At 43.1% G+C, this 22,360-nt stretch overlaps 1 protein-coding gene across 2 annotated transcripts in view; it reads right to left on the minus strand.

The window, feature by feature from the left end:
* Positions 1–2,878: 2,878 nt before the first annotated feature.
* The window catches only part of LOC134928373 (carbonic anhydrase 2-like), a 56,728-nt gene continuing 37,246 nt past the window's right edge, over positions 2,879–22,360 (minus strand). For both annotated transcript variants that reach the window (XM_063924046.1, XM_063924047.1), the window contains exons 4-8: positions 21,347–21,465; positions 16,667–16,759; positions 10,066–10,128; positions 9,645–9,800; positions 2,879–3,535 (exon numbers count right to left, since the gene is read on the minus strand). In XM_063924046.1, the coding sequence (XP_063780116.1) occupies positions 3,416–3,535; positions 9,645–9,800; positions 10,066–10,128; positions 16,667–16,759; positions 21,347–21,465 (551 nt within the window). In that variant the 3' untranslated portion in view covers positions 2,879–3,415. The remainder of the gene's footprint in view (positions 3,536–9,644; positions 9,801–10,065; positions 10,129–16,666; positions 16,760–21,346; positions 21,466–22,360) is intronic.

Here is a 22,360-nt window from a genome sequence, read left to right on the forward strand (position 1 = left end):
TGCTTGGTATAGCTTCAATTATTCCATTGTATATTATCATTAGAATGAAGGGAATACTTCTGCACTGCTCTGTTGTCCTGCCATGTTGTACTTTAAATGACCACCACTGCTTGCATATACAGGTTAAGTCTCCCATATCCAAAATGCTTGAGACCAGATGTATTTTGGATTTCAGATTTTTCAAATTTTGGAATATTTGCATACCATAATGAGATATTTAGGGGATGGGACCAAAGTCTAAACCCACAATACATTTATGCTTCATATACACCTTATAGAAACAGCCTGAAGTCACTTTTATACAATATTTGTAAGAATTTTGTGCATTGAACAAAGTTTGTGTATATTGAACCATCAGAAACCAAAGATTTAATTATCTGAACCACGCTCAAAAATTCCACATTTCGGGAATATTTACATTTTTGGAATTTTGGAGGACATTTTGTATGACAGGAGTGTCATAAACATCCTAGGCTTTTGCATTTTACACTCTATAAAGACACAATGGGTTAATTTGTGAGGGTTGTGGTTGTTTTGTTGTTTGTCAATAGTGTCTTGGTTTTTGTGGGTAGTGGATGGGTTTTTTGTGGTTCATAGCCTTGGTGCTTGTGGGAGGCAGTCTGTCTTTGGTTTGATTGTTGCCTAACCTCCTACTCTAGGTTTGTTTGGGTTTTGTCGTCTTTATGGTTGTGAAGTTATGTGGCTGGTTTCAGAACGGCATTTGTTTTAAAGTTGTTTTGTGTTTGTGCCCTGGGGTATTTCCCATACCAATGAGAGGTTTAGGCATAATGAACAGGATAGGTCTGTCAGAACCGGCTCAGAGGTCTGGTCCAACGAGGTTTCAGTAGCAGTAGAGGCTGACACTATAGGAGGGACAAGACGAAGATGGCGGATATAGTTCCTTCTCATGGGATAGACAGAACTGTAGGATAACTGGGATGGAACCAGCTATGATGGATGGCTGATTGCGGAGCAGAACCAACTTTATAAGATTGCCTGGTTGCTTAGCAGTATTGACTACTTAGGGTTTGCTGGGATGCAGAGCAGAACCATCTTTGCTGGGTTGCGGAGCAGTACTGACTTCTTAGAGATTGCTGGAATGCAGAGCAGTACCAGCTTTTCAGGATTGCTTGGTTGCTGAGCAGTACCGGCTACTTAGGGTTTACTGGGCTGGAGTGGAGGTTAGGCGTAACAAGAGTACTGCACTCCAGGACTGGATGGTGGTGGCCCTGAACCATGATCCCCCACAGAGATGGAGAACTGCACAGGGTTCAAGGGCTACTTCTATTCAACAGGTGTATTAGCAGGGACAGGCTGGAGCGCCAGCCAGTGGGACACTAACCCCTGCACACAGCAGTTGGGCCGTTGGCCTTTTTCCTTATGAGTTGTTTGGCAAAGATGTTATGCAGGTGGCCTCATCCTTCTCAATTTGTGGGCAGTTGGCCAATTTTGTTAGGTCAGTAAGTGTATACTATACACTAGCCCAATCTTCTCCCTGCCACCATATCTAACTTTAATATCCAAAAAAATAAAAGATAACTCCCTCCCCCCCCCCAATCTGTTGTCCGAATGATTATTTATTGCATAAGGTATTGTGTGTTTGGAGTGTGGAATGCATCCGCCAATAGAGAGTTTATGGGAGACTCAACCTTAATCAGTAGTCCACCCATACACATGGCCTGCGTAAGGGTGGACTACTGGCTTGAAAGAACTGTGAGCATAGAAGTACATACAAGTACTGTATGAAATATACAATGTAAAGTAGTCAGTCACACCATGTTAGTAAAAAATAGAGAATCACCAGAATTCTCTTGGTTGGGGCACTCAACTACCAAATGTACAGTGTTGTGTATAAAACTTAACATTAAGTTGAAATATTATAAAATGAGATATGGAGGTCTCAAATGGACAGACCCAACAGGCATATTACACAAAGGTTATGTACTCTTGATAATAAGAGATCACAGATCAAAGCAATAAGCCTAAAATGCTGACATTATGAACTCTTAGCTTAAAAGTACATATACAGTACCAAGATACGGACCAAAGGGCACATGGATAGTATAATAACCTATATCTTAAATAAAGCTCCATAACACTGGAGGAATGAATATCAGGAACAATAGGCAAAATGTATGCAGCCAGTAATGCAATGAGCAATGTGAGTGTACAATAAATAATTATATGCAATAAAGTATCAAAAGCCATGATAGGATTAATGGTCACTGTCTCTAGGTGAGTATGTTAGGTATAACCCAAAATTGCAAACAAAGGCATATACCTGATGTTGAGCCTGTATTTACTGGGGAAAAAGGGGAAAAATTCCAGGATGATGCTAAGATACCAGCTGTTGGGATCCCAGCAGTCGGAATCCCGACATCCGCCAGAATGCTGAAGCCAGAATCCCAACAGGATAAGGTGACCAATGCCTGAGGGGGGCTTAGGGTTAAGCACCACCAGGGGGAGGTTAGGTTGTGGCACTAAGTAGGGATGGTTAGGTTGCAGGGAGGGGGTTAGGTTTAGGCACCACTGGGGGGAAGTTAGGGCTAGGCATTAAGGGGGAGGGTTACGGCTAGGGCGTAGGGGACAGGGATAACATATTTACCTCACCCCTGTCAGGATTTCAAAGATCGGATTGCCGGTGTCGGTATTGTGACTGCCGGCATCCCATCCGCCAGTCAAACATACCGAATCCCAAAATTCCATTGCAGCCACTCGGGGCAGTGTTCTATTGGTTTATAGGAATAATATTTCAAGCCAGACGCACAGAATCAGCAGAATTATAGCAATGTTTATTACATGTCAAACAGTCATTTATATAAAATTATATTAACATGACTTTGCAATAATGATTTTTATTAAGGTATCTAAAATACAATTATAATTTCCTATTTCTTTATATTCTGTTTTCAAACTTAACAAAAATAAGCACCAGAAAGACTTTTTCATATATATAGCTACATATATATTTTGTTATATATATATATATATATTAAAAGATTTACATTTCTATTAAAATCAATATTTCTTAAATCTCTGGAACAATTACAACACACATCAGTTCACATTATGTAACACATAGCAGTGCATGGACTTCAAGTTTATTCTTTAAGACATAATTCTAGAAAATAAAATAGGGGAAGTAGTCCCCAGTTCTCTTTATATGGATGCAGCATTATTTATGGAAGAGAATCAGTAGTGGCTATGTTCTGTAAGCAACAACTCACATTTATTAATGATCTGTCTACAACAGCCGACTTTCACATTTCATTAATCAGATCCTAATACTCGTGAGGGGATTAGAGATTCAGCATAGATGGGAGAAAAAGCTTCCACTGTGCACACAGCAATAGATAATTAAACAATAGCGTGTGGATTCCAAGCTTGATCACAGCACATATGGGTGATTCTGATCCTAATGGAATGAGGCTCTAATGACACGCCCCTTCAATGGCTGCGGTGGACGAAAGTTGTTCACCATGTGGCAGGGGCTTTCATTTTCATCATTGAAGTAAAGGCCACGGAGCTTTGACAACTAAAAATAAAAAAACACAAATTAAAGTTTATTCGTAAAAAAAGTTTTTTAAAAACAGCATGATCGTAGTATTATTATGTACCTCTCAAAATATTGGCAGCCCGAGTCGGGACAAGCAGAGCGTGCCATGACATTAAGGGTGTGTGTGCGTGACTGAGGAGGTAAGGTCATGCTTCAGTGTGCGTTCCTAGCAGAGTAGGACTGGGGCATGTAGGGCCCACCAGGGGGAATACAGTGGTAGAGGTCTATGTTTAGAGGTGTGGCCAGTCTCTCGAGGGGGTGTGCCCAGCCACCACATTGGTTTGCCTAACCATTTTGCATGGGTTGGTCCCCTAGATAAATATATACAGTAAATACTGTAGTACATGCATGATAATGTACTAGATTAGTAACAGCACAGTCTGGAACCTGATCCCTAGAGGAGGGGGTGGGGCCCCAGGCAGTAGGGCCCACCGGTGGTTTCCCCTGTACCCCTGTGTGCCAGTCCAACCCTGGTTCATAGTGTGAAAAGCCCTAGGTTGCCCCTTTGCCCCTTCTTGACTTTCGCAGCCACCTTTACCTCACTTGAAGATGCGTGCAGTACACATTAACTGCTGTTCTTTGCAACAGAACAGCGTGAATGGATCATACCGCCCAACTCCCAGCCAGAGTGGAACAATGCAGTCCCAATCGTGACAGCAGGACAGAGAACTAACCTAATGACTGTCCCGCCAGAATCGGAACAATTGGGAGTTATCGTATACTTGCCTACTCTAGATGACAGAGAGGAGATGCAAGTGGGTGGGGCCATGATAGCCACATCACAGGCCCTGCCCTTCATGGCAAAATACCACTTTTGGTCCTAATTTGGATAGGCGTGCGGCTGAAATTACACATTTCCACAGAAATGCATCACTAGGCCCTGCCCACTTTCCGATGTCCATGGATTCCATGTATTAAATTCCCCATTCTGCCCACTTCACTAGGAAGTGGGTAGGATGCGGGAGGATTGCCCACTCTTCTGGAGGTGCAGGGGACTACCCCAAAAATAGAGTGTCTCCCACAGGATCTGGGAGAGTAGGCAAGTATGTATTAAGGATGAACTTATAAAACAGGGATAACCCCTGTTCTCCAGAGCATTGGGTCATTGCGGCTTCATCCAATTCAACAAAATAGATATTACAGATTTCTTCTGCGGGACCTCTAATCTTGAAATTTGGTTATGAATTGGCTCAACTGATCAAACAATGAAAATCTTTGCTTTTTGATGCTGTGTAGCCATCTTGAGATAGCTGATCCCCACCAGGCAAAATCTCAGTGGGAGCGTATTGATAAATTGTTCATAAACTCCATTCTTCATCAGCGCAATACTGTAGCTACTGTATATACGGAACTCACTCACTGACACACACATGATAAATAAGTAGTATAGTACGTGAGTAATATGGGGGACTTCCAAGTGTGGTACTACAGTCCCCTTCACAGAAGATTTTTGCTGCCTGCTTTAATCGCTTTGCATGATAAAAAAAAAAAAAAACATTATTAATTTTCCTATAATGCTATTATCACTGAAATTATTACTCAGTTTCATAGACTGGAGTTATTTTTATTTTACACTTTATTTTTAAAGTAAAAAAATAGCATAACATGAAAAATGTATTATTCAGAATACAGAACACATAGAACACAGATCACAGTGCCACCATTAACAAGTACTCTATAAAAGCCTCTGTTAAGCCTTTGGTGACCTTTTCTTACTATAGTCAAATACACTGTGCATTCCGCCTAACAAGGTTTGGTTTAGTTGCGCTTCACATTTTGACAGATTTGATGACTAATTCATTAATCACCCACTTAGAAGTAAACTGTCAAGAAACAAATACAATCTTTTTTTATAAGCTTTTAACCAGAGATGTGTCCTGTTATAAATACTACAGCATTAATATGTGAAATGAATAAATCATTTGGGATTAGACTAGATTAGACTGTGCGTAGATCCTTTGTGTGTCTAGAAGAGCCTTGCACAGTGGCTAAATCTTACGTTATGGTATTTTGTACTCCATTCCCCCTCCTGCAGCCTGACACAGTCTGCCTAGCTACAGACTACACTCAATTCTCTTTAAGTCATCTGTGATTGTACCAAGTTCTGCAACTGTTGTTTCCAGCACAGTGAAAAGTGAGACATCAGTGACAGTAATGGGGAGGAGCATAGTTCAAAAACAACTTCAGATGCGTCAATGGAAGGGCAATAACTGAGAAGTTTTTGTACACAATTATATCTACAACTATACACTATTAAGGTGATGTTTAGAAACATTATATATATCTATATGTATATATAGATATATATGATGGTGCACTACGTCATCATGTGGGTGTGCTTGTCATATGTGATTACATCATCGGTGGCCGATTCCAGGCGGGATTTCCAGCTGGACTCCCGCCGTGGCACCGCTCACTTGGGTGTTTGATATATAAGGCAAGATATATTCTTATTTGCTTTAGTCTCCTGATGACAGTGCAATAAAGCACTGAAACGTTGAAATAGCTTTGCTTTATTTGTTACAATGTCGTGGAGTGCCGCACTCTTGATTTGTATGGCGCATTATGCTGTGAGGGCACCTACAGAGCTATCTATGTGATTGGGAGTATATATATATATATATATATATATATATATATACACACACATATCCTGAGACAGGTCATTAGAGACCCAAAACATTGGGCCGCTGGAGCCTCCTATTGTTTTTGTTCTTTCTTCCAGTCCGCTGAGTGTCATCCTGCATATACATACATACAGACACACACAACCATAAAACAAGATCCTACACTCACTTTAACGTGTTTTACTTCTTAACAGATGCCAGTGAGCTAGCTTGGCCAATCTAGCTTCTCTGTAAGCGCATTACATCATGATGCCGTGTAGAGGGGTCCACCAGCAGCGGGAAGTGCAAGTACAGCACTGTCTGCATCATCATCAGGATTCTCTGAGCGTTGGCATGCCTGGAGTGCCCAGAGGAAGCCCTGGGCAACACTGCAGCAGCACTACTGGCTGCAGGGTGCCATTCTAGCCACGGTACTAGCCTAAAGCAAGGGCCATGTGATCTGTGAGGAGGCACCGCCCCCATACCCCTAGTTACTGCATTGCATGCATTATTTTGTTGACTGAACCAATATGCAGAGCAAGCACTCAAACAGATTACTAGAAAATGTATTATGTAGCCCTGGGCAGAAAGGTATTACCATGGTCACTTATTGTGCATGGCCTCAGTATTGTTAATAATCCTTAGGTAACTGATATGCTGCATGTTATCTCAGCTTACAAATTATCTGTCTCCACCAGGTATAGGTGACAGGTACATTTTAAAAAATGTTAACACCGCCCTACAATGTACAGTAATGTTAGAAAAACATGAACGCTCTAATCAGACAGCTCAAGTGCTTAACAGCTGTCAGTGTCTCTCAGAGATAAGGGAGGCACCGCAGAATGAAAACTGACAGTCATGGCAGATGTCAGAATCTAGACTTACAAACAAGTCATTAGCGGGATCTGAACTGTTATCACTTGACGAATCATTTTCTTAATGTGCAGCGCCCACTTTCTAACAAGAATATGACAAGGACAGTCATAGTGATAATTGCTGAACAGTGTATGATGGCCAGTATTACAACCAATGCCTAGAAAATATGTATTATCCTTTATTTATCTAGTGACAGTGTTTAATGGTAAAAGCTGTGTTGTACCATTATGGTTCTACAGTAACTGTGTGATATTACAGGTAGTGCCTACCCTACTTGGGTTTAAAGTTCATAAAACTGTTATTACCATCATAATATTTATTGTATTAGCTAAAATGTAAGAAAGAAAATGTTTTCTATGAAAGTCAGTACTGCATAATGTTTCTTTGATAAATGCTAATACATATCTGTGGAAACAGCTAATTCTGGGGAAGTCACGTATTTGCTTAGTTATATCCCATACTGATAAGATGACTTGTAAATTATTATTGCAAAGAGCTGTTCTGCTGAATTATGATTTTGAAAATAATTAATGTTTATGTTGGATCTAACCTATCTACTTAAATGTTGGAGATTGTGGGATTGGGACAGATTAACCACAGTGCATATTTTCTCATGCAACTTGAAAGATTAACATTTTTTGCATGCCAGTGCAGTGATGGAACTGTGACCTGGGATCCATAGCAAGGGAACAATGCAGCACCTGGTGCTTTACAAAACTGCACCAAAAACCACACAAAAACAGCAAATTCATCATCAGTAATATATAATCTATCAATAAATAAACAAACTGCCAACTAGATTATGGGACGAACAAAGTCGCTGCAGGGCTGTCCTGCCCACTGATGAAGTGGGTGGAGTTACCTGGACACTCTGGGAAAGTAGGTATGTATGAGGCGGGATTGAACTAAACATGAAATAAGTGAAAGAGAAGCAGCAGATGATGCATTACATCTATGTGTTGCTGTCTTTCCTCATACTTCAGACAGTTGATACTTGGAGCAGCAAATAACAAGCATTAGGTGATCCTCAGTCATGTCTGAAAGCTACTCGAGTACATTGTGAGAGACAGCTCCAAATAAAGCTGATCAGCTGAACGTGCCACAAATAATCAGGAGCAAATAGTAGTAGTTGTGTAGAAGTTTTACCTGATTCAGTAACAAATCAGAAGCTGCGCTAGTTTTTGTGTCGCTAGCACTACATTCATTTTTAAAAGGTCTACACCCCGCAATCATTTCTGCTTAATGATGAAGCAATTTAGGCATGTGACTGAGCCGTTTTACAGTGAGAGAAGACATTAGAAATGACCTAGTAATCCAGCTATGTCCAACCTCCCACGTATGAGAGAGATTAGTAAACCTTGGAGTCATGCTAACGACTATGGCCTGGGGAGCATTCCTTCTAAGACATAAATGCATTATATATATATACATTATATATCTGAGCGTGGTATGGTGCACACACCTCCTGTGCTATTCCTTCACTCCTGACTACACTCTCTAGTAAATATCCCTTTACTAACTTATTATATATGATGAGTGTACTATAAGTCATACAGCATAATGCTCTATGTCAGGAGCAGACAACCTGTGGCACTTCAGCTGCCAGAGCTGTAACTAGGGGTGTGAGAGTGGTGCCATTGCACAGAGCACAGTAGTGCTCTGTGGGCGGCACCACTGCTGCCCCACGGTCTCTGCATCTGGCTAGTGTCACTGCTGCACCGCCACCGGAGCTCCATTTGGATGCTCCAGGCATGCAACTCAGGAACATGTGGTGAAGTAAATGGGTGAGAAGATGCTGGCTAGTACCAGACCCAGATTTACACACAATTTATGAGCCAAAGAGTACATGTGGGTATTATACACAGGTGTAGCAGGAAATACTGCTGGAAATTTGGTGAGATTTGATTACCGGCCATAGACTTTTTACTCCAGAGTTTTGACTATATACATTATTAGAATAATGCAAAGTCGATATTTATAATAGATTCTTTGTATTTTTCATATACTTTATATAGTCAAAACTCTAGTATAAATGTTAGTATGACAGGAAAGACTCTGCCTCATCCCAACGTATGCCACTGATGCAACTGACCCTGTGCATTCCCCCTGATGCATCCTGAGGATGCTTCTGTGGTGCTGCAGTTCTTCCCGATGCTGGTGGCCCTGCCCCCTTGGCATGACATCAGAGGGTGCCGTAAAGCCCTGTTATGACACATCACATCCCAGCATGCTCTGTCCCAGTTTCAGCTTAGCCTAACAGCAAGCTGAGCCAGGGCATGATGGCTGAGCCAGGGCATGATGGTATATGTAGTTCCACAGCAGCTGGAGTGCCTTAGGTTGCCTACCCCTGGTTTATATGAACCGACATGATATTTAGCAGCTTGAGGTATAACTGTTTTTCATGTGAATGGTATACACATAGAAAGCCAATGATTGTTTTTACCAGCACAGAAGTTCTGCAATGGAATGAGTACATAAATGAAAGTATGAATAAAATGTAGTTTGAAGAAGATTCATGATTGTCGGCAAACTTATTCTTATAGATGCAGTTTATGTATAACAATACGTTTTGCACAATGCCAAATAAATGTAAATGTTGGACTTGCCTGATCCTTGCTCACACTAATTGGCTCTTTAAGAACGTGCCAGACGATACACTCCAGGAGCGGTGGAGTGGTCAGAGATCCCTGATAGTTCCAGAAATCCAAAGAACTTGGGAGCAGACCTGAAGGATCATATTTAAGGAAAGGAGCCTCTTTCCCCTGAAATTACAAGTAACAATATTTCTAGATTTACCATCAAAATCACATAGTAGAAGTCATTAGTAATTATTTGATGAGTTACATATAAGAGGGCTGAGCAAATGTGGAGGTGCTGCCTATAACGATCGCGATTAGGGGTGACATTGTCAGAACCTGTGAGGATCTCACACACAGCTACTCGTGGATCTGCCGGTGGAGGGTCAGGTTATCAATTTCTCAAATTTAAAAAACAGAACAACCCCCCCCCCCCCCCCAGAAATTGTACCTTTGTTGGAATTAATGCTAAGGCATCAATCACTGGCTGCAGCGCATGGTTGGCTTCACCCACCTACAATACCAAAACAAGAAAACAGACATGCAAGAGAGTAAGAGAAATATACAGTACATTATGCTACGAACAATAAAGCTAAGTCTAAGGCTTCCAATGACTCTGTTTGATAAGCAGATCATTTAGTATTTGACAAACCTACTGGGGAAAGGTAAGTATCCCGACTGCCAGCGTATCAAACCCAACCCTCATAGAAGCATCAATATCGGACATAAGCAACAACGGAACATCACCTAGAAGCACAGGTTCCACAGCTTGGTTCCAGTGCATCATATTACAAATGACTACTGGAGTGATTTGCACATAGGCCCTCATTCCAAGTTGATCGCTCGCTAGCTACTTTTTGCAGCCGTGCAAACGCATAGTCGCCGCCCACGGGGGAGTGTCTATTTGCTTTGCAAGTGTGCGATCGCATGTGCAGCCGAGCGGTACGAAAAAGTTTTTTGCAGTTTCTGAGTAGGTCTGAACTTACTCAGCCCTTGCAATCACTTTCCCGGAATTGACGTCAGACACCCGCCCTGCAAACGCCTGGACACGCCTGAGTTTTCCCTACCACTCCCAGAAAACGGTCAGTTGACACCCATAAACACCCTCTTCCTGTCAATCTCCTTGCAATCGGTTGTGTGAATGGATTAGTCGCTAGAAGCATTGCACAGCAACGATGCTGTTTGTAGCCGTACGACGCACGTGCACATTGCTGTGAATACACGCATGCGCAGTTTTGCCATTTTTTTTTACTGATCGCTGCGAAAATCGGCAGCGAGCGATCAACTCGGAATGAGGGCCATAGTCACATAGAGTACATTGACCACCTGCAGACATACTTACCTGTGTGTTTTTGGAGATTATAGCACATTATCATGGTATACTGTTTGTGTAGCATTGTTTTACCATTGAGTAAAACCATAACATATTTACATATCTGCAGTCTTTGTTCTGTCATTCATTTACAGGGGTTAGTTAGATCTACACTTATAGTGATATCTTTTGTATACATGTTTGCATTGTTACAATGTTTGGTACAGGTTGAGTATCCCATATCCATATATTCCGAAATACGGAATATTCCGAAATACGGACTTTTTTGAGTGAGAGTGAGATAGTGAAACCTTTATTTTTTGATGGCTCAATGTACACAAACTTTGTTTAATACACAAAGTTATTAAAAATACTGTATTAAATGACCTTCAGGCTGTGTGTATAAGGTGTATATGAAACATAAATGAATTGTGTGAATGTAGACACACTTTGTTTAATGTACAAAGTTATAAAAAATATTGGCTAAAATTACCTTCAGGCTGTGTGTATAAGGTGTATATGAAACATATATGAATTCTGTGCTTAGATTTAGGTCCCATCACCATGATATCTCATTGTGGTATGCAATTATTCCAAAATACGGAAAAATCCGATATCCAAAATACCTCTGGTCCCAAGCATTTTGGATAAGGGATACTCAACCTGTACTACTATCACTCATGTAATACGGCTGAGCGGTATCCTATTAGCAGCAGTACTTTCCCGCTGCTAATAGGCTCACTGGGGGCTGATCGCTGGATCGCCAATGGTGCGCGTTCCTCCCTCCAGTGCCGTCAATTATTAGGGATTACGCTTCGGGTGCCTCAGGCACCTGAAGCATAATCCATGATGAGTGGGCTGCCGGAGCCGTGATAGGATCCCTGTTTGATAGGATCCCGTGATTGTTTGATAGGATTCCGTGATAGGATCCCTGTTTGGTTTTGCCTTGTAAATGATTGCAGCTTTAAAAAAACATATGAGTTCGGCCGAAATATTGGAGCTCCGGCCATCTTGAACTGCATTACATCCAGCCCTCAGTGTCAGACTGGGGCATGAAGGGCCCATTGGGAGAATGCAGAGGTAGAGGTCGATGCTGAAGGGGAGTGGTCATCCACCAGAGCAGGTGTAGCTAGCCACCACAGACACATGGCTAACCTTTAGGCTTATCTTGGCGTAGGTTCTATAGAACCAAGCACCCATGTTTATCAGTGTCCCTGCACAACCCTCTAATAGAGTAACGATGTATAATTCCATCGCACAGTCTGGAACCTTACATCTAGAGGTTTTCCCCTGTGCCCGTGTGGGCCAGTCCAATTCTGTATACATCGTACATAGCATTCTTAGAAAACAGACAATTTTCTCCCATGACAAGTAAGAAGTAATTTAGTGACTGGCCAAACTCGTTTTGTTAATCTAGTAAAGAAGTATCTGTATCTGAGTGGAAGCCAGGATTAGACTGTATAAATACCCATGTACATACACCCCTCATTCCACACACTAAGCAAACACAGTAAGAAAAGCAAAGGAGTAGCATCATAGGTATTATTTACAGTCAGCTTGTGGCCTTTGCATATATTTACTGAGGTTGCTGCCAGATGAAACATATACTGTACGTGTAAACGACATGACACGCTAAAGGGTGGTGGTGGTGGGAGATTAACTAAAACTTCAGGGGAGATGTACTAAGCAGTGAAAAGAGTAGAGAAGTAAGCCAGTGGAGAAGTTACCCATGGCAACCAATCAGCATTGAAGTAACATTTAGAATTTGCATACTATAACATCATACAGAGCAGCTGATTGGTTGCCATGGGAAACTTCTCCACTGGCTCAATTCTCCACTCTTTTTACTGCTTTAGTACATCTGAGATGTACTAATCCTTGGAGAGTGATAAAGTGGAGAAAGATAAACTACCAACCAAACTGCTCCTGTCATTTTTTAAACACAGCCTGTAAACTGACAGTTAGAAGCTAATTGGTTGTCACTTTATCTTTCTCCACTTTATCTCTCCCCAAGCTTTGGCAGATCTGCACCTGGGGGTTTCAGAGGTACGCAAACGGGCTAATTCAGGTTGGATTGCAAATCGCGTTCCAACCGGAATTTTTTGCGATTGCCCCATGGGCGCATACGCAAGGCCCGTCCTGCGCATGCATCCGCATTTACTGCAGGTGACCCACAGGAAATAAGAACGCCTTTCCCTGATTGAAAGGCTGAGGTTTTTGCAGGGTGGTAACGCTGCGTTTCCAAGGTGGAGCTTTGCGGGGGAGGCGACAGGGAAACGGGGGCATGTCGGCACAAACGCGGGGTACATTGGCAGCGTTATCGGGGTGGCTGTGTGATGTCACATGCAGCCGCTCCGATCAAAAAGATGGTGGTGGGCCTCCTGCTGTTGTGATTGCACCACAATTTCAGCAGGATCGCAGTGGGTGGGGCCTTGCCCTGCTGTGGGCGGCTCCCAGCATGCGAGTCAAAGGATTGCAAATTCTTCTAAAAAGCAGAATTTGCAATCGTTACTGAATAAGGGGGGTTATTCCGAGTTGATCGCACATAGCAACTGTTTGCTGCTCGTGCGATCAACCTGACGCCGCCTATGGGGGAGTGTATTTTAGCATAGCAGGGCTGCGAACGCTTCTGCAGCCCTGCCAGAGGCGGAACTACCGGCAGGGCAAGCAGTGCGTTGCACTGGGGCCCGCCTCTGTCCAGGGGCCCAAGCATGTAATGAGTCAAACTGACTCATTACATGCCGCTGTGCGCTGCGGGGAACCGCTGCCCGCAGCGCACAGCCACCCACAGAGGAGAAGAGCAGCGGCACGGACGGGGGAAGGAGGAGGACGGAGGTGAAGGACGGAGCCGCAGCAGCGCTTTGTTACTGGTGGAGGCGCTGCTGCCCCTCTGCTTCACTATAGGTTGTCTTCCGAGAACAGCCTATAGTGAAGCAGGGGGGCAGCAGCAGCAGCGCCTCCACCAATAAAACAGCGCTGCTGCGGCTCCCTCCTCCACCTCCCTCCTCCTCCTTCTCTACTGCCCGGGAATCGTCAAGCTGCACGAGGAGCCTGAGCCAGCGGAGAGGGTAAGTATAATTCTACTTTCTTTCTTTCTCTTTATTTCTTTCTTTCTTTCTGTCTCTTTCTTTCTTTATTTCTTTCTGTCTCTTTCTTTCTTTATTTGTTGGCACTGCCTGCCGCTATGTGTAAAAATGGGGGACTGCCTACCGCAATGTGTAAAAAGGGTGGACTGCCTGCCGCTATGTGTAAAAATGGGGGACTGCCTGCCGCAATGTGTAAAAATGGGGAATCTGCCTGCCGCAATGTGTAAAAATGGGGAATCTGCCTGCCGCTATGTGTAAAAAGGGAGAATCTGCCTGCCGCAATGTGTAAAAATGGGAAATCTGCCTGCCGTAATGTGTAAAAATGGGGAATCTGCCTGCCGCAATGTGTAAAAACGGGGGACTGCCTGCCGCAATGTGTAAAAATGGGGAATCTGCCTGCCGCAATGTGTAAAAATGGGGAATCTGCCTGCCGCAATGTGTAAAAATGGGTAATCTGCCTGCCGCTATGTGTAAAAAGGGAGAATCTGCCTGCCGTAATGTGTAAAAATGGGGAATCTGCCTGCCGCAATGTGTAAAAACGGGGGACTGCCTGCCGCAACGTGTAAAAAGGGGGAATCTGCCTGCCGTAATGTGTAACAAGGGCACACTGTCTGCCGTAATGTGTAACAAGGGCACGCTGTCTGCCGTAATGGGTAACAAGGGCACGCTGTCTGCCGTAATGTGTAACAAGGGCACGCTGTCTGCCGTAATGTGTAACAAGGGCACGCTGTCTGCCGCTATGTGTAAAAAGTATACGTTGTCTGCCGTTATGTGTAAAAAGTGTACGCTGTCTGCCGTAATGTGTAAAAAGGGGACGCTGTCTGCCGTAATGTGTAAAAAGGGGGACGCTTTCTGCCGTTATGTGTAAAAAGTGTACGCTGTCTGCCGCTATGTTTAACAAGGGCACGCTGTCTGCCGTTATGTGTAAAAAGTGTACGCTGTCTGCCGTAAGGTGTAAAAAGTGCACGCTGTCTGCCGCTATGTGTAACAAGGGCACGCTGTCTGCCGTTATGTGTAAAAAGGGGACGCTGTCTGCCGTATTGTATAAAAAGGGGGACGCTGTCTGCCGTAATGTGTAAAAAGGGGACGCTGTCTGCCGTAATGTGTAAAAAGAGGAATCTGTTCGCTGTAAGGTGTAAAAGGGTCTCTACCTGGTGTAGTGGTGCTACTGTGCGGCGTAATTTGAAGAATGGAGACTACTGTGCACCGTTTTAGGAATTGGTATTATTTTGTGGCCACACCCCTTCCCCGCGAAGCCACGCCACTATGTATTTTTGCGCGCGCCTACGGCGCGCACTGCCCCTGTTTTACATGCAGGGGTGGGGCTCCGATGCCGTTTCTTGCACACAGTGCTAAAATGTCTAGTTACGGCACTGTTGCTAGGTATCCATTTCTCTGGCCCTGAGCAGGTCTCCCTCACCAGATCCTCTCAAGGGGTGAGGGGGTGGACTTGGATGGGATGGGGGGGGGGGGCCAAAGCATTTTGTCGCACCTGGGCCCACCGCTTGCTAGTTCCGCCACTGAGCCCTGCTATGCTAAAAAAGTAAAACAAGACCAGGGCTGCAGTTACTCACCCAGTGCGACGGATCCAGCAATGAAGGTCCCGGTCCTGACATCAGACATCCGCCATCCAAACGCTTCCACACGCCTGCATTGGATTCACCACGCATCCCGCCTGTCCGTCTTTTTGCGATCGCCGCTGCAATCACATTTCTCGCTGGCGGCGTCATTGCCCGGCGACGATCAGCAATGACGCGCGTGCGCATTTCCGACCCGTTCGCACCACAGCGAAGAATCGCTGGATGCGAACGGGTCGGAATGACCCCCAGGGTCCCAAGTCAGCATAATAAGAAGACTATTTCCGCATATTCAGTGATATCAGTCATCTAGATCAAATGTACTTATTGAGAAATAATAGAAAGACCGTTGCATAAATCTTATTGGTTGATAGGATTTAAATAAATATGTTGACAGTTAAAACCGTTGAATACATTTATTTATTTTTTTAACTATACCTGGGTATATAATCATGCAAATACGAATGCAGTTTTGTGTACTGTATATACTTCAAAATGACATAATTGTATTGAAAACTATAACGTAACCTTAATGCTTCGTTCTACAACAGGATCGATATCTCTACAACTTCAGGCTTGTTCAGCCACTTTGTTTACATATCACAGAACCAGTCCGCATGCAATGCATGATACATAGATTACCACTGTAGACCATTAAATACATAACACATTCCTTACATTTTCCAAATTGTCACGCTTGCGGCATAATAATATTTAGCAGTTTCCGTATACCACTGCCTGTAATCATTTATGACAGTAGTTTAATGTCAGGGATGACAATTACTATTTTTGGAAATTAAATAAAAAACAAATATTGTCTGATTATATTACATGTATCCTTTGCATAGATGATACATTTTCAACAGTTTTAAAATACAAGATGACAATTTCCTTCCACATTACGGAGTGTACTCCAGCACAGAAGCCTTGTAATAGATGTTGGAATCTATATGCTAGAGACTCTAGCTGCAGTAAATATTTTAGCTATCTTTTTTCACTGTAACTTATTAGAGGCAGATGCTGTCGTTACAATACAACCAAGACAGAAATCCTAAATCAGCAAATTCATTATCTTACCTTTAGAAAAACACCAATTACCCCAAGCCCATTGCAGTGTTTCACAGCTTCAGCAAAACTGCCGTATTGTGTGTTCCAGTGCACCAGATGGAGCTGCCGGGAAAGCAGAAATATAACAGAGATGAAACTAATTTTACAGACATTAGGGTGTTTCATTAACACCCCTTTTACACTCGCATGAAAATCCCGGGATATTGCACGTGAACGCGCATCATCCCGGGATTTCTGTCAGTGTGAAAGGGTACAGGGACAATTTCCCGGGTCGAGCATCCCGGGATTTCATCCCAGGTCTAAAGCAGGGTTGAACCCGGGACCGTCCCGGGAAGCTGGGTAGTGTGAAAGGGCCCGTCCCGGGATTCACTACCCGGGACTGTTAAAAGGCCTCCGATTGGAGCTTTCATGGGCTCAGAAAAGATGATGTCATCTTTCAGAGCCCTGGGGAGCGTCCTTGATGCGTGTGAGGAAGGCAGCATGGCGACCTGGACAGACCAGGAGGTTAGAGAGTTGCTGAGCATTAGGGGAGAGGAGGACATAATGAGGCAGATCACAGGCACAGTTAAAGATGCAGTGATTTATAAAAACATCTCCAAGATGCTGGAAGCCAGGGGAATCATCCGCACACAGCAGCAAGTGTTAAACAAAATGAAAACTCTTAAAAAGCAGTTCCTTAAGGTGCATGACAACAACAGGAAAAAGAGCGGTGTTGGCCGTATCGACTGGCAGTACTATGACATGTGCGCCAATATCTTTGGAAACACAGCTATATGCAGTCCGGTGAGTCTGTCTTCCAGTTCACAGTACACTGCTACAGAAGGCACTCCAGAAGAGACACAGACCAGCATAAATTGCGCCCTCCTCCTCCTCATAAAATATATGTGCAGTATACTGCACAGTGTGACAAGCTGCATCATGCTGTCAGTGGCTGTATGAAACATCTGCAAAGCAGAAAGAATCATGAGCTCAGGCATACACACTGGTACTCCGTCGGCCATGACTGCAGCAATGGTGTGAGCAGGCACCACCCCTCCCTTTGTTGACTAGTGTGACCTCAACAATGTGAGCCAGAAAAGGCCATTTCTAATGACATACATGTGCATTTGCAGGGATATCCCGGGATCAGTGTAAATGGGGCTGTCCCGGGTCGATCCCAGGTCTTAGTGCAGTGTGAAAGGGGTCAGTCCCGGGAAGGCATCCTGGGACGCATCCCGGGAAGCAACCCGGGAGTGACCCGGGAGTGCGAGTGTAAAAGGGGTATAACGGAACCTTTGTTTTATTTAAGCCAAATACTCCAGGTTCCAGCTAAGGGGCACAAAACAAGTGAAGGGCAGTACAGAACCCTACAGATAGTGGTGTGCACCTTAGGGGGGTATTCAATTAAGTGACGTTTTTTTCGACTGGTCAAAAAAAAGGCACTAATTCAACACAGGGTATTCAATTGCGGGCATTTTCACCCATTTTTTAATCCATTCGTCCATGCCATTTCAATTTTTAGTTTTTTGAATCGGCATGGGTGAAAATTGCACCAAAAACGGGCTAAAATGCCTGCGAATTCACCAAAAGAAGCGTATCAGCTGCGAATTCGCTGATACACGTGGATTTTTTGCCAGTGCCGGATTTTTCGACCAGTCGAAAAAAAAATGTCACAGGTATTGAATAGGTCGAATGTAAATTCAACCTAAAAATGGACGTACAGTGCCGTTTTTTCGACTGGTCGAAAAACAGTACAAATTGAATACTCCCCTTAGTCTGCAACTGGATTTATGTGTTTGCAGTGCATGATGGCAGTGTTTGGAGAGAGCTATTGCTTGTCGATGGCAGGAGTCTGGCACAGTGCGGGCAAAGTATCCAAACAGGTGCGGCTTGTTTTGCAGAGCAATGCAAATACAAGAGTTGATATTGTGAATAAGATTCTAGGAATTATATATTAAGGGATGGAGGAGATCCATATTAAGGGGTGTTCTTACTATATGGAGGTGCATAAAGCCATTTCCACTCAGCAAAAGGATTTAGTTTAGCGCCATCTGTGAGCTGAGGTCTTCTCACAGGCACAGATGATGAGCAGCAGGTCTGACCGATGCATTTTAAAGCGGGAACATAATCAAACGCTGAACCAATCTGGTTGAGCATTTATTTCTGTTGCCATTTTAAATAAATTGGTCGAAGCCACCAAACATCAGCAGTTGTCACAGTTAAGTAAATATACCAGAAGGTGCCATCCTATATTGTTTATGTGACATTTAAGGGTACATTTTGTCAAAGCTGCCAATTAACAAGACTCAATCAGGCTTGCTTAACATTGATTTCTGTTGCCCTTTTAAAACTATTAGTCCGAACCGCCAATGATCAGCAGCTTTGACAAACCACACGTTAATAAATATACCCTTTAAACTGGTTCGCTGTACACTTCTTCATTTTGTCACCCACATCACAGTTTGTTCTGTCACGTTCTTGATAAATTTACTTGTAAAGGGGGGTACTCACGGGAGAGATGTGTGCAGAGCGATCTTAACACAAACCGCTCAGCACACATCTCTCACCCCGCTCAGCACAGCGCGATGTGCTGAGCGAGGGGGAAAGCCGACGGGGTGCCGCTCACTTCACACAATGGTGAAGTGAGCGACCCGCTAGATTGAGCCTGCATGCAGGCTCAATCTAGCACCGGCGATAGCGATGCGCGGGGCCGCGCATCGCTATCGCTGGAGGGCATACACACGGCAGATCCGTGCTTAAAATCTAAGCAATCTAGCAAGATTGCTTAGATTTTAAGCACGGATCTCTCCGTGTGTACCCCCCTTAAGCTTGGGGTGATTATGTTAATTAAAGTTATAGTTCTCAGTGAAAAAACAAAATTTCATAGTTGGCTCAATCTCTTTTCATACTGCTGTAATGAGATAACGTTATTCGCTCAGTACCTTTCCCGTCATGTGGGTTTTGGGACTTACTCCCTCTTCTATCCCTTCCCTAATTCCTCTATCCACATTGTGGTACCGCTGTAGAATTAACATCTATATGTAAAAAAGATTAAACTTGTCTGTTATTTATACTAAAGTATGTGCATATAGGGGGTGATTCCGAGTTGTTCGCTCATTGACGATTTTCGCTATACTGCGATTATCCGCTAACTGCGCATGCGCAATGTTCGCAGAGCGCATGCGCTTAGTTATTTTACACAAAAGTTAGGTATTTTACTCACGGCATAACAAAGCTTTTTCATCGCTGTGGTGATCGTAGTGTGATTGACAGGAAGTGGGTGTTTCTGGGCGGAAACTGGACGTTTTATGGGAGTGTGTGGAAAAACGCAGGCGTTCGAGTTCCAAAACGCGGGAGTGGCTGGATAAACGGGGGAGTGGCTGGGCGAACGCTGGGTGTGTTTGTGACGTCAAACCAGGAACGAAAAGGACTGAGCTGGTCGCAATGGCTGAGTAAGTCTGGAGCTACTCAGAAACTGCGGGGTAATCGTTACGAGAAAATTAGCGAAGCTTTCGTTCGCAATTCTGCTATGCTAAGATACACTCCCAGTAGGCGGCGGCTTAGTGTGTGCAATGCTGCTAAAAGCAGCTAGCAAGCGAACAACTCGGAATCACCCCCATAGCTCAGGCACCTGTGTCAGATTTAATTAGTGTGTTCCCCATCTGTGTGTGATCTTGGCATGGACATCCATTGGGATGGACTGTGTGACGTCAGGGACTGTGTGCATCTGAGTAGCTTGGTGCACTATAGGTCCTAGGGGTGTGGTACATAATATAAAAATTCCGAATATTGATATGGACGTTATGCCGACATGTTAAATGTTGACATTCACGATGTCAACACTGAAATAATCGCGGCATTGCCAGAATGTCAACAGTCGACATAGAATTTTGAGCTGACTTTAGCTTTAGCCCTAATCACTGCCTAACCCTGACTGCAGCCTAAGATTAAAATGGAATGTTGACATGCTACCTGCCGACATTCACTATGTCAAGATGTAAATGTTTAGATTCAGACCATGTTGATATTCTGGTGTCAAAAATTCTGTATGTCAACATAATGACTGCATGCCAGTCCCAGACCTTGATAACTCTGTTCATTATTATTATTATTATTATCCTTTATTTATATGGCGCCACAAGGGTTCCGCAGCGCCCAATTACAGAGTACATAAATAATCAAACAGGAAACCAGCAACTTACAGTTGATGACAGTATAGGACACGTACAGGGTAAATAAACATAGCTACATTAGCAGATGACACTGGACTAAGTAACAGGTGTCAGAAGACTGCTGGATGTGGTACAGTTGAAGATTATTAAAGTAAGACAAATATAAGCACATGAGGGAAGAGGGCCCTGCTCGTGAGAGCTTATTCATAAAAGACTAAGGGGGACATTTACTAAGCAGTGATAAGAGCGGAGAAGTGATCCAGTGGAGAAGTTTCCCCATCAACCAATCAGCAGCTCTTTATAATTTTATAGTATGCAAATTATAGATGTTACTTCAGTGCTGATTGGTTGCCATGGGCACTTCTCCGCTCTTATCACTGTTTAGTAAATGTTCACCTAATGTATGTGAACTGTATCAGGCATTAAATCTAGAACGTATATACCTTGTGCTGTCCTTATTACAATAATGCTACTGCAGTGGGAATATATGATCAGAATGAATCATCTAAAGCAATGAGAAGTGACACCACCTGCCTACCTCTGCCTCGTATTTGTCTCCATTCACAGTGTGCTCGGAACCATGGCCATCACATGATCCCCAGTGAATGTGGAACTGCTTCAATCTGTAGGTTCCTTCCAGGGCTCCGCCTCTAACAACTGTAATTCCAGAACAAACAACTGATTACCGTCTGCTTATCTATAACTACATCCTCATGTTCTTTTAATAAACACTTAAGAGACCATTGACCCATTAAGTGTCTCTTCCTACCAAGTTAGCTGAGGACTAATGAGTCACTCTTAATTAGTCAAATGCATGGTGACATGTGTCTCAAGCCAATCTTCTTAAATACATCGTTAAAGTTTTTTCTTAGTGAGGCTGTAAAATCTTCGCTTACATGTTCAGGCTCCCAACCAGAGTACAGGGAACATTCGCCCCATAAGAAATGATACAGAAATATACAAATATACTGTGCGCTCCAGTGTTTTCAATAGCCATTCACATTTCCTAGCTTCTGTTTTTGTTTTCATTTATTATTTTTATAATTTGCTACAAATATATTATTTTCTTCTATTATGTTCCCAATAAATTGCACAGTATATGCTATAGATGTGTACAATACAAACTCTATGCATGTCACTCTGTTACAATAATGCTATGATCTGGTGAGAACAGGCATTTAAAAAATAATAAAATTGGGATATGTTGCACTAATCGCTTATCTGACATAGTTATAGTTATAACCTTCTTATATGAGGCTTCAGTGAATTATTGTAACACATTTCTGTCCACTAATCTCTGGTATTATTTTCCTTTGATGTATGTACTATCTGATATTTAATAAAAATGTCTAAAACAAATTATAACTTTTTAAAAAAAAATACTTTTTAATATGTTTATTTTTTAAATCAAAGGATCACTTAAAGCTTTAACTATGTGATAGCTGTATGAGCAGTACCCAGATGGAATGAATGTTCCATTTAAAAACACAACTGAAAAACAAATGAAACAAAAAGAAAAAAGGTGTTTATAGTTGTTGCACATAAATATAGT

The sequence above is a fragment of the Pseudophryne corroboree genome, chromosome 5, assembly GCF_028390025.1.
Source record: "Pseudophryne corroboree isolate aPseCor3 chromosome 5, aPseCor3.hap2, whole genome shotgun sequence".
Lineage (NCBI taxonomy): Eukaryota > Metazoa > Chordata > Amphibia > Anura > Myobatrachidae > Pseudophryne > Pseudophryne corroboree.